General features: G+C 38.2%; 1 protein-coding gene across 1 annotated transcript in view; it reads right to left on the reverse strand.

The window, feature by feature from the left end:
- Positions 1-14,070, reverse strand: part of spns2 (SPNS lysolipid transporter 2, sphingosine-1-phosphate) — a 62,564-nt gene continuing 48,494 nt past the window's right edge. The window contains exons 9-13 of the mRNA XM_056745820.1: positions 12,181-12,246; positions 11,527-11,625; positions 6,957-7,120; positions 4,724-4,760; positions 1-2,783 (exon numbers count right to left, since the gene is read on the reverse strand). Coding sequence (XP_056601798.1) covers positions 2,772-2,783; positions 4,724-4,760; positions 6,957-7,120; positions 11,527-11,625; positions 12,181-12,246 — 378 coding nt within the window. The 3' untranslated portion in view covers positions 1-2,771. The remainder of the gene's footprint in view (positions 2,784-4,723; positions 4,761-6,956; positions 7,121-11,526; positions 11,626-12,180; positions 12,247-14,070) is intronic.

The raw sequence follows: 14,070 nt of genomic DNA on the forward strand, positions 1-14,070 counted from the left end.
TTAAATAAGTTTATTTCGATCAGTTACATATAGGGTGTATATCCCCGTGGGAGCATCACAGTAAACTTTCTAGATACTTTTCTTCTTTATAATCACATAAGCTCTAAAAAATAAAATCACCTTTGAATTTCTGCTTGACATCAGAAATAGGTTACATTTGACAGAATTCTTGTATGACAAGAAAATATGCATTCTGAAATACTCAACTCTCACCATTATGCAATTACAATGATCTCACACAATTACGCATCTGATTTGTTGTTAGCATAAACTTGGCATTACAGATATAAGGCCAGTCATTCATCTTTAGATCACTGTGAGTGTTGCCTTTCAAACAAATAAACAATATTTATAATAATCAACAGAATGTAATATAATGTAAATTATAACCTAAAAAGCTAGTAGCCAGGCAGTGAATGGGTAATAATCCCTCAAAGCTAGCACTTACAAAATGCCAGTGTAACACTATTGGATTCAACAGTAAAACAAAACCCCCTGATGAGCACACGAGTCACACATTTGTGCAAAAAAACAATCAGGTAAATTATCAGATCAGTGGTCTAACAAAAATAATGATGTTTTTTTTTTTGGCATGCTGTGCCTCTGTGTGCGTGTGTATGTGTGCATGTGTAAATAATTGGCTCGGGTCTCTTTGACCTGTGAACACAGTTCTCAGAGATGAACAATGGAGATTCTTCACTGGTGATGAGGATTCGTGGGCATTTTCAAACACAAATAAACCAAAATCGAACTGTACATTATCTATAACATTATATTCCCTTTATACCATCTTATCAGCATGGGTAGCAAATAAACAAAGTAAAAATATAATAAATACATGGCATCAAAGCAGTTTGTTTACAATATATTAAAATTGCTGCATATAGTTTATCTTTATAGTGTTTATATATAAAAATCATATTTGTAAAAAGAAAGAAAAAAAGACACAATAGTACAAAAGCTTCATTAAGGTCAATTTGCATGTGTAAACACATTGGATTGGACAGAATCACATTCAAAGGCTTTTCATCTGGCATCAAAGCTTAGACCGGCGAACAAGGACGGTAATTTCACATGACATGTTAAATCAGACCTTCAAAATAAAAGATTATGCTAAAGCTTTTCCCATTCTTCCGATGAACACTACACTATACAGGCAAGGTGTTTTTTTTCTTGACGGGAAATTCTCCCTTTGAGAACAGATTTACTTCAACGGCTTCAGGCGCAGGCAAACATTTGGTTGCTAACACCAAAAAGTGACAGTGGTGTGATCTGAGAAATCGAAATGAATATGAGCATATTCTAATTATTGCCACTGTCAAAGCTAACTCTTAAAATTGCATATATTACAAAACTATACTCCAAAGCTAAACCACACTGGCCAATAACAGCAAAAGATTCAGCAACTTTAGTATCCTTTCGTTCCTAAGGCTTTTCTTAGTTCATGCAACATCTTCATATATCTGCATCAGCTCTGAAACAGCTAAAAATCAATCCACAGAATTAAAGAAAGACTGAAAGTCCTTTAGAAACAATATGCACCACATGTGACTTGACCAGATTTGCCCAAATTCCTATAATAATCAAAATAAGTAAAAAAACACGTCAGTATTTTGCATCCCTCTTTGAAAAAGGATGGAATCGACTCTGATACACTATCAGCCTTTCTCTACCTTTTTCAGGAAAGGGATAAGTAAAACCAAATGAGCAAGGTAACCCAGCACACAAAGACTTTCATTCATAGAGATCGAGCTTTGAATCTGAAGCCCAGTTAAATGAAAGTTTGCCTGGCCGGGTGTGTAACCCGGCACCGTGGAAAGAATTTTGCGCTGTCACAAGATAAGCAATGATATCCTTGTCTTTGTTCACTTGTCCGAATACTTTCAGTTTTTCTGATTTTCTCTTGGGCAAACTGTGTGATGTGCCCGTGTCCTGTTTAACCTGGCGGACTGCTCAATAACTCCTAATCGAATTATGAAAGAATAGGAAAGGATTTACAAAGTTTTTTTGTAAAAAAGATACTATTTACAATCCAGTGTCCTTATTTATGCTGTCCGTATAAATTCCTCCAGTTTAGATTTTATAAACGCACAGTTAGAGAATGAAAATGTTTCTTGTGCCATGCGTGGCTGCATGGAGTAACTTGCACTGCATTAAAATGGTAAGTGCTAAGAAAAAGAAAGAAAAATACATGTAATAAGAAAAGAAACACAAGACTGGGGACCAGACCTACACCGTTCTTAAGGCAGGGCTCACCGCATAGTGTTGGTATTTGCGATTTAGCAAATCTTTAAGCTTCATATCTTACACATGTGTGGAATCCGGTTTATTGGTGAGCCCCTGTTGACTGTTAGCATGATCGGTACTGGTCTCCATTAGGAATGTGATGGTATGGCACTTGGTGCAGATCGACAGGCAGCGTGACAGGACGGGAGCGTGTGTCTGTGCTGTGTTCAGTAGTATGGCACAGAGAGTGCTAACTTATCTTCATCTAAATACCCATCTAGAGCCCAGGTGACTCTTTTTTTAATATAATATATCATTAATAGCTGCACACCAGCTGCTGATATGCTGACCTTTGTTCATCGCTTTGCCACTCGGCAGCCGATTGGTGCGATTCCAGGTTTCACAGGGCAAGCAAAGTGTGACTTCCAAACAGCCTTCACCAAATGGAACGAATAAAGCAGAGATGATGATGCAATGAGAATAGAAAATGTTGCATGTGCGTATCGTGAGTTAGCTGCAAGAATTCATCCTTCCGCTTGCCCACGTCATTTGGTGACCTGTAAGAGAGAGAGAGAGCGGTGTAATTATCGCACTGTTTGTAGTCGTTGAATAAGAGCAAGAACATCCTAGTCTCTGGTTTCACAACATGATGTTTCATTTGAATTATTATAACTCGGTAACCCGCTGAGCCATCTGTGTGGTGCTTCTGGTAAACCAAACCAAACACGCACCCACATGCGCACACAAGGCAGATCCTGAGTGCAAACGCTGTCTCCAACTGGCTCACGGACGTCACCATGTGTTTATCCCAAGATGACAAATATTCTGTTTAATAACATTTTCATATGAAACCGCAGAGAGCGACTGCATTGCAAGATGATATTCCCATCATGCCACAATTGTTTCAAAACGCTGAGGTATTAAGTTCAGACAATAGCATCAGTGACGCTTTCCAGAGCATCCAGGGTCTTGTTAAGGATTTGATGCTATGAATAATCTGACCCAGAAGGTCCTCCGCAACAATAAACAAGGATTAGAGCTTTAATTAGGCTGTTGTGTTTATTGTTTTCTTCATTTTGTGATAGTACACACTCATGCTTTGGCACAGACAATCTGTAATAATGAAATAATACTCGATGTGGCCATTTAATCCCCGCAGATGTATGTAATACAGGCACATTAATTTCACATGACAAATATGTGATTTGGGTTAATGAAGCTTCAGACCTCAGAGGGTTTCATTTATCGGTGGGTGGCTGTGGTTTTTCTATTTGGTACTAAATTGTACAGTACACAAAGAAATTTGCTCTCTCTCTCATATACAGTACGTATACATATACATATGTATATACAATATACACCCATACAGTATATACATTTCTCTATGTAACAGTGCACACGTTGGTTTCTGTCCGATATGTAATGCTGCACTTTCATGTGTACTTTGTGCTTCGAGCCCTATAGACTTCATTGATCAGAGAACTTTCCCATTTATTTATGTCAGAGGCAGTGTCTCTTGCCATCAGGCTCTCATGTATGCTAATTTACGTGCTTTTGACAGACCCACCCTGAAGGAAACCCTGCTTCGTGCACTCAGAGATAACGTATTGATTTCATGTTAAACGCCAACCGGGAGGAAAATCAGGAGGGTGCTGAAGGCTGTGTGGTTTACGCCCTAAAACGGGGTCGTTTTTGCAGTTTCTAATTTCATTAGGGATTCGGTTTAGGCTAGTAAGAGCTGTAAAAATGGTTTTGCTAATTGGAAAGTGCACAGGAGACAAAGACAGTCCAAGCCTGGACAGAAGCTTGACACATGATATGGGAGAGCCTAAGTATAATAGCCTATAATAATAGATCTCTCTCCCTGAAGAACATAATTCTTATCCACATTTATCACAATAACATAAAGAGGAAAAATCCGCCCTCACAACCGAATAGTTTGGGGATGCATTTTTTTAGTAAACTGCTCCCACACATTTTGTCCTCAACCTAAAAATCTGGCAACCAGAAGTCTGTTTCCTTATAGTTAGATGTTTTCTTTTTTCTTTCTTTGGATGCTAGTATGTTCATTCTCCAGGGCAAATAAAGCAATGGTAATTATACAATACGACTCATTACAGTGAGTCCGAAAGGTTGATCAAAGAAGCAGGGAAATGGGGCAGGGCAATTATTTACTTCTCAAATAACAATCTAGCACTGCTCAAAATGTGTTACTGTACAGTTAAAGCTTACATAATATATTTTATAAAAAATGTATTTAAAGGTATTTCTAAGGCAAGAAGTCACAAGCCTGTTAAGGGGTAAACAAAGGTTAAGTGTTCAGCTCTGGAATTTCATAAAGGCGGTATTTTATCATCTCTCCTGAATGCGTTCTCATAAATAATCTTTAAATAGCCATTGTATTCTTTATTTAAAAGGTCAGCAAGGCACAATTATGTAAGGAAATGACCAGGGGGCCTTTGTTGGAGTCAGATACAGGAATTTGACCAAGTCTTACCTTTATAGTGGAAGGCGGTCCGGAAAGCGGGTCCCCTCTAGAGAAAAAAAAGAGTAATGAGAAAAAGCACAGCTCTGAATGATAGCGATTACCCGAATACAGACAAGATCCATTAAAATACAAATTTAAAGCAGCAGATCTAAAATATAAGATCTGGAAGCTAAAACCTGGTGATGATCCAAGCTCTTAATGCAGGAAAACCTCCATTTGGGAAAATACTATGACCTTCTATTTGTGGCATTTTATTCTTAACATCACCACTGCACTTTCAGTTCTCTATTTCTGCACTATGATAAGACATGCAGACTGTTGGCTTTCTCAGTTCCAGCTTCATGAAAATGTGTTTGTGTTTCCCGCAAGAAGCAGTTTAGGGATGCTATAAAGTCTCCATGGATGCCCCACCAACCAGCAACGCAAAGGATATGTGACAAATGTTGTGTGCTTTTGTGTGACTGCTTGGGTGAACAGTGTTTTCCCCTTGCGCTATAAATGGCTCCCTCTTTGGCCAAAACAGCGAACAACCTAGAAATAATAAAGCACTCTTCAAGCTCAATATATATTCCTTCGCCTCAGTGAGCGGCTTTCATTTTGCTTGTCACATTTTATAAATAGAAGAGGATGCATAAGGACGGGGGAAGACTGTAAAAGATATTGAGAGTAAAAAAACCTCCTGGGCATGAAAAGCACAGTTTATAATAAATAATCTATTTTTGGACCGCTCAAATGCCAGCAGTGATGCAGTGCTTATGAAAAATCCCAATTGTGGATGTAAGAGAGTATTGGTTGGAAATGTTTCATGTACTAATAGTGAGATAAATTAAGTTTTACTGAATCTACAAACATAACTATTTAATCTCTGAAGCTGCTGCTTTGGCAAGCACTATATTTCAACACATCGCATATTATGTTAAACATCATTAAAGAAACATTACTGCGAGATAGCTGTATCATTCCCACAAGGTTGTGTCTGTGTATAACATCGGTGCTAAATATCAATGCTTTCTTAAGGGCTTATTTTCACTATGAAAATTGGAGGCTATTCAATGAAAAACTGAAGTATTACAGGTTTTTGTGGTTTATACTGCATGGTGGAAGTCCGCTTCTTTGAACACTATTATTGATACACTTATATTTAAACATCGCCAAAGGTTGTTTCTCTATCATTAAGACCTAGTATTCAGCAGTACACCGCATTTAGAAAACAATAAATAACACTATACAATTATTAAGCAACTCCTTGTGGTGTATAAAGATTGATATATGTATAATATGTGGCTAGACAAAAGGAAGCCTCAACCTCCTAGGTTGTGTCTCTAAGACCTATCGCGGGAAGATCTTCATAGAGTCCGCAGTAATCCAACATACCACCCTGCCTAAAAATGTCCCAAAGCAGACAGGAAGGAAGTCATTTTTGAGTGGCAACACACACAGGAAATCCACTTGATAAAAGACGGACGCAAAAAAGAAAGTGTCGTACAATTCGGGTATCATGTTTGTCTTTACCTTTTAAGGGAATGGGTCTCTTCTATACGCAAACTGGCATATGACTTTGTTTTAAAATTATAGGCACAACCATAGCTTAAGTAAGCCCTGTTAAAATACAATGGCATGTTTGGACATAATAAAAATAGTGACAACCTTGGGGTTTATTTGATGTTTAGTTTACTGTCACAATTCGGTTTTAAAGTATGATCATCACAAATACTACTCGCAAAAAATCAGTTTAAAGCTGTTTTACAGGAATGATCCATTTTAAAATTTATCATAATGGTTATGCTTACAGTATGACGTGTGTAGGGGTCATTTTGTGTCCTTCATTGTCATGATCAATACAAGCACTACCTGGCCAGGAGCTCACTCTGACATCTTTATCCTATAAAAATATTCACTTTCCCCTCGGCGGATTACTTAAGCCATGTGTCATTGTCTGAGAATAGATCTCAGTCCACCTATTGGCAGTCTAACTCGTTCAACCTCGCAGATTAGCCAGATCCACCTGAGGCTATTCACCAGGCACACATGGATGGCCAAGATAGCCAAAATCACCATGGCAACAGCTATTCTCTGACCTGTCATTGTCACTGAAGGAAATGATAAACGAAAGCCAGGTTTAGGAACGTGAAGTGTCGAACCCTTGAAATGAACTGAGGCTTTAGATTTTATAAAGATGACTTGATTTGACTGAAATACTGCAAGCTATTATGATTAAGGGTAAGCAAGACACAGCACTCACTGTTGCTCCGCTTTTTCACAATCATCGAGATAGAACAGGGCGGTGGCGAGGAAGAACATCCCTCCCAGCACGATGACAAATGGGCAGAGCATGAGAGCGTAGCCCAAACTCAAGAACTCCCATAACACTGACGTGGCGTAGCTCTTCTGCAGCGAATCTGATATCTGTCGAAAAAAAAGCATAAGAAAACTCATTAGCATACAAAAGAAAGTGCCGCTAACATAATAATTATTTACTTCATATTGTTTTCAAGATCCAAGTATGTGAGTGGACCGTTAATCTTAAACCACCAATCCCCATTGTGTCAATAAATCAATAAGAGACCAACCAACATTACTTAAACTATTGATTCAATAAAGTGCAAATCCTGTTTGAATATGCTTCACATTAAAAATCTCCGCCACTTCAATTCCATTTAAAAGTATTTCTTCTGTATTTTACAATATTGCATTGTATGAAAGCAGTTAAAGACTACAAAAGCTGTATGAAATATATAGGATGTATGGTATTATTATAAAATACAAAGTACAGTTTTATATATCTAGTGTTCTGACTTCTTTACACTGTTAAATGTGCTAGCTTCTCAAGCAATAATATGGTCAATTTGTTTAAAAAATGGTATATGACCAAGTATTTCTGTGCTCGATTCAAGGGTTCTTAGTTCCTTTTTGGACAATTCTCCCGGAAATGGAAGCCCACGTGTCATCCAGCAAGCGAAAGAGCACACCCACGCTTTATTCAGGTATAATGCAATGATGTGTTGTGTGCTCGTGCTGTAGCTCCGACCCCCCCCCCCCCCTCGCATGCCTCCTGGAGCTTGTCTTTTTCCCGAAATAATCGCACAGCTATATCTGTCCTTTATAAATTTGATCAAACTAATCACTCTTCGAAGATAAGAAAGATTGCGATACTACTGTTTAGGTACTCGAGATTAATAAGAGATTGGCAGAAACTGCGTGTATTACCTCAACCTTAAATAAGCCTGTGCATTACGTTTATAATAATATATATTAGCAATACTAACTATAAAAAAATAGTTCTATAAATGCATTCAGGTTGTTATTTATATAAAATAATGTCTAGGGTATGTTCACCTGCTGAAGAAACAGGAAATGATAAATTACACAAATTAAATCAGGAAATTATATGTTTTACTAATTAAAGTTGGATAAAAATCAAGATTTTCGCGACAAAGCTTAAACTCAAACCATTAAAGAAACAGCAAACATATTCAACACTCCCATGTTTTGGTGCCCATCATCTCTAAAGGAACCGTTTATATACTTGCTTTATAAATTTCTTTGTCCTGTTAAACACAAAAGAAGATATTTTGAAGAATGTGGGAAACTAAACAGTTCTGGGACACTTTTGACTGACATTGTAATATGGAAGTCAATGGTAACCAAGAACTGTTTGGTTACAAGCATTCTTTCCAATATATGTCTCTGGGTTCATCACAAGAATGAGTAAATAATGACAGAATTTTTGGTTTTTGGTGAACTGTCCCTTTAACATACTCTAATCTAATTTAATGCTTCCTGTATATGTTCCCCAAAAATTGCTCACAAAATAAAAAATATTATTGATGTCAATGACCTCCCAAAGCATATGAAAATAAACCAAACACAATCACTATTGTGATACTCTTCTAGCTCTCCAAAAGTATTTAATTAGATTGTAAAATAAAGTACTGACAGCTGCATTAAAGCCTAACACAGCTAATCATCTCTTTGACTTTTAGCATAACCACTAGCGCATGGGTCTAATGGGTGGAGTAAGAATGCTGACTCTCAAAGGTGTGTGAGTGGGTGCAGACAGTAAGCTCTGTGTGTATATGTGTGTGTGGCCCACAATCCTGGCATGCACATATGCATACATCTCTACCCTCACTATGCCAAACATTAATGTAGAGCTATTTCTACATATAAAATAGGGCTAAGGTTGAGCGTTTCTAGTGCATGTCTAATGAGATTTTGGAGAAACGATAGTAGATTGCGGCTAATAGTCTATTTTTATAAATAATTTCACCACCCACTTTGCCTTAAGGCTGTATATGCACAGACAGGTGCTCTGAATGTTTGTCTGTCAGTTAGAGGGAAATGAAGCATTACCGGCTATTTAGGAAACGCTATTTCATTTACAGGCCACGCATATACCTTGTAGGAGAAGTGTTATTTTCCTACTACACGTTCCCTCAGCTGACAGCGGTAATGGGTTCCTGTAGCTAGATTGGCACAATATTGCGTTGGCGTCGCAAAGGTCATGTGCTTGTTGTCAGGGAACACATGTACAGCTTGAATGCACTTGAAGTTGCTTTACCAGCTTGCTTCAGCAAGCTGCATCACTACTCAAACAGCAAGACACTGTGAACCTTTAAAGTCTGGAAACACCACAGTGTGATCCAGTGTCAAAGTTCCTGTGGCTTTCCTCTAAAAACTGTACGTGTTTTTACTCAGCGTTAGAGGACTTTGTGCGACAGAAGTACGTCACAGCAAGCTTCTCACCAGCCTGTCAGACTTCAGGAGTGAAATTATCAAGTAACTGTTGATGCATGATTTTGTCCTGTTCCTGATTTTGACAGGCTGCAACGCCCAAAACTTCCTTTGAGGCTGAACTCGGGTCATTATCTAGAGTGAAATAGCACTTTTCTCAAATACCGTTGTATTCCCAGAAAGAAAGAGTCATCTTTAACTTGACATAGCCACAAAACAAAAAAGTTGAAAATATGTAACAAAACGATGGTAGCGCAATTTAAATAGATGGAATGTGGTAGGTTGCTAACACTGCATCTGAGTGAACTTGAGCTCTGCTCTTTAAGGGAAGACCAGCACCTTCCTGTCAATTAAGATGTCTTAAGGCACGTCTGGACTGAAATCCTCACGTTTCTAACCCTTCTTGTATATGCATGTTTTCTGAAACACTTGACTAGATTTAGTATGTCTGGGAAATTGTTTGCAATCTACCTGCAATCTGTGTGTAAAGTCTGAGTGTATAACTCATGAAGTAAGAATCGAACAAATACATTACATTTATGCATTTGGCTTTACAATTTACATTGCTTTATCCTATACATTTTACTTAGGTATTTGCAATCCCCTGGGATCGAACCCACAACCTTGCCATGTTAACACAATGCTCTTACCACTGAGCTACAGGAAAGCTTAACATCCAAGCATAACAGGTCAGGAACTATATTAACTGTGTCAGACAAGTGGTTCAAATACCAACGTCTGTGATGGAGAGATTAAAAGATGTATAAAAAACCTACAGACAGATTAGTCATACTGCTTGCTTTGTTGACTAAAGTGCTCTTGACTAAAGTGTGAGTAACAGATAAAAGTGCAAACAATGTCTCCTCTTAAGTACACGCTGTAAATTTAATTCTCTTGTAAAAGGTTAGAAGTGATAATGGTTCAATTAATAATAGGCCTCTTAGTCCTGTTTTACAGGGGGCTCTGAATCTGTCAAAATCACGTACAGAAGTTAGTGTTTAGCTTGGATCGACTCCAATGCCTCCTGTTCGGAATTCCAGGAATGTCTGGCAGGAGTCGGAAGTCTAGGAACCACTGTGTGCTTTTTCCGGAGTTGAAGAATGGTGATTTTTTGCTGCACTGTGATCGGTTCAGCTTTGTTTTGTTAACACAAGAGTGGAAAACGGAAACAGTACCACGGCCACTGTTAGGAATCAGAGAATACAATATCGCATGGCACAAGGCTGGGCAGCTTATTGTTGTAAGAAAGTGCTTAAGAGTCAGAAGGGAACACTTGTGGATGAATGTAGCCTTGAATGAGCTGGTTACTGCCATATGAACAACAGAATTATGTCCCTTGAGGACAAGTATTGCTGGAAGGACATGCAAATCAGAAGGATTGGGAAAACTCATTTTCCCCCCAGAAAGTCTTTACTTAAACCTTCATATGGAGCTTTACCTTTAGCTGACTTTCTCCATATTCAAGTTATCTCTTAAACCTGCTTGTTTGTCAATAAACCGACTGTGGTTATCTATCTGAAGTGCTAAGCAAAGATTAAATAGTGATCCAAACTGCATGATTCCTCACCGGACAATTGCTTAATGAGATAGTTCACCCCAAAAGGAAAATTCGGTCTTGAATAACTCACTCTCTAGTTGTTCTAAACCTGTATACATTTCTTTGTTTGGTTGAACACAGAGATAGATATTTGTGACCAAAAAGTTCTTGGACCCCATTGACAACTATATTAGGAAAAATGACAAAGGTAGTCAAAAGTGCCCTTAAAGTGTTTGTTGTCCTACATTCTTCAAAATATGACTTTTGTGTTCAACAGAAAAAAAATATATAAAGTATTTTTTCTACTATGGTAGTCAATGGGGTTTTAAGAACTGTTTGGTTATACGCATTCTTCCAAATATCTTTTTCTGTGTTCATTAGAAAAAATGATTTTTATTTACTATCCATTTAAAATACATGACAAAAGCACTCTGTACACACACCAAATGCTGACAGACTGTCACATTAAGTCTTCGCATGTCATGGTGGTTTTTGTTTTAGCTGTTTTGAAACATTTGTCTTGTGTGTTAGACATTCTTACCAGGCCAATGAGGTATGGGCTCCCAGCATCCCCTAGTAAATGTGAGGTAAAGCCCTGAAAGGCAACAGCAGTGGCTCTTCTAGTTGGTATGACAACATACTATAGAGAGAGTGAGAGAAAGCGAGGGAGAGAGAGAACAGGTTAAACCGAGGTAATGGCAAAACAAGAAAAAGAACATGTAAAATCATAACAGGAAAACAAAAATTCCATGTGTGTTTACTTAAGCAGACACTGTTCACCGCATTGCCATTAAAGTTCCAACACTGTCAGACTGTTTTATCTGCTCTGAGGCTGACTAGAGTTGGCTCGCTAAAATTCATGACAGTTTTTCTTACTAAATCTTTCACTCTGTCCTAAACACGCACACATTCTCCCTTTGTACTCTAACTCACTTAATTCCTTCACACACACAAAAACATACAAAGTAAAATTGTTATTGAGTTTTAGTTTCCATGAGTGGCATTTCCATTAGGAACAATCAAAGGCAGCAATTTTGTCTTGGGTCCCACCCAGGCTATATACCAAACCTTGTAGTCATTCATCCTACCATTCAAAATAAGAAACTCGCTTGAGAAGATGACCACTTTTGTTAAAGTTAAAGGCTTTAAAGTTTCCACTCAGCCCAGCAGATAAATATAGCCTTCCAATACGTACCATTAAAATGTCCGCCGTAATGGCCCAGTTCAAAAACAGCAGCGTCTCTCCAATGAAAATGCAGATCTGAGAGAAACACAGAGAGGGAGGAGAAAAAAAAGAGGTCAATCGTATTTTATTATTTCGATCGAAAACTATACCTTCATACATGGAAAGACTAAAATAAACTTGTTAATTCAAACTTTGTGGCGAACGGAAACGTGTCATTAATGTGGCTCCACTGAATATCTTATTTATTTAAGGGTAACAGAACTGTTTCTTGCCCCAAACCATAAAAACCTAGACAAGCACTTAAAGCATTAAACTAAAGTGAACCTCAAATGTCTGGCAACTGAAAACTTGCGTTTAACAAGTTATTTTAACACACTCGGGCAGTCCCATGAGAACCGACTAACTGACTTGGGAATTCCCACACAAATTAGCTGCCATCACACAGTGTCTAGTCTGGATATCCAGTGTGCTTATTAGCGAATTGAGACAACTATTGGATATCTTAACTAATCTGAGTGGCTTGACAATGTGCACAGTGTTCGGCCCCAAAAGTGACTGATGGCAGCTGCCGGGCAGACCTAAGGTCAATCCAGACGGGATTGTGTGAAAACCTTAGGTTGCAGGGGAATCTGATCTCTCCAGTGGCTGTATGAATCTGACAGGGTCTTGTTTTATGTTGGGCTTTGAGAGGTATGCTGAGCATAACTGACAGAGGCATGACCTCGAGGTGTAAAGCAGAGGCGAGGGTTTTGGAGAATAAGCTATGCTGTGTGTGTGTCCACGCCATTCCAACATTACAGTATATGTCAGTGTAAAATAATACTTAAAGTATGATTGTGGGGGTGTGTTCGGACATGTAAGAAACCCTGTCCCAAAGTGAGTTAACTTAAGACTCAGACAGCGTGACGGACAGACAGACAGACAGACAGGCTAAAACTGTAAAGCCCTGCATGACTCTGGTTCAGGGCTGTAGTTCGATCAGTCAGTACACTGACCAGACAGCAGCTGTCCCTGCTGGAACAGACCCTCTCTCGCTCTGCCTCTTCTCCAGCACGCTGTCACATTCTCAGACACCACATCTGTCACTATCACATTTTCTCACTCCAAATATTTTCACTAATAAAGAGTTTTGGATTCCTTGTTTTTCATTCGGATGTAATTACAGAGACTTCTTGATAGGTGATTGAGGAGATCTCTAGCTATGTAGTTTAGCTGGTAGTTAAGTGCATTTTTTTTTAACAAGTATTGCCACTATAGTGTTTCACCTGTCTGAAAATATGGCATAAATCACTGGCTTATATGGCTTGTGTTCAAATTGTGTGTCAGTGACATTAAAATGCCAATAAGGATAGAATCAAGATATATTTACAGTACACCACTTTAGCAACCGACTGTAGCTCAACAATTACTGATGGCATAGATATGGAAAGAGTGTCATAAAGATATGTGCTCCAAGTTTGAAAGATGTCTGTAATGTCTGTGACTGTCATTCATTTCTATAAATACCCCAAAATCTGTGATCGCATACAGTAAAATCTGCACATGTTTCTCTCTATAAGATTGACAGTGCACTGCATGAGACAAATACACAGAATGCAGAATGTTCCCTAAAAAAACTGTCTAAAGTTATTTTATAATTGAATGTTAACTTGTGTTTTACAGTATATAGACTGAATTTTGTAATTTATAGCAACCCAAACCAAAGCAAATACCATGTATTGATTTTTATGTGATGGTACATATTCAATGAAAGATTATAAAACATATAGTCTATGAGTGAGACCACAATCTATCACAGATGTTAACAAAAGGACAAGAAATAGTAAAGTTAGGTCACTGGAGGGTCCTGTAGCTCAAGCTGTTCATAGTAAAGATAAGAATGTAAACATTGGCAAAGGT

Source organism: Triplophysa dalaica, chromosome 4, assembly GCF_015846415.1.
Source record: "Triplophysa dalaica isolate WHDGS20190420 chromosome 4, ASM1584641v1, whole genome shotgun sequence".
Taxonomy (NCBI): domain Eukaryota; kingdom Metazoa; phylum Chordata; class Actinopteri; order Cypriniformes; family Nemacheilidae; genus Triplophysa; species Triplophysa dalaica.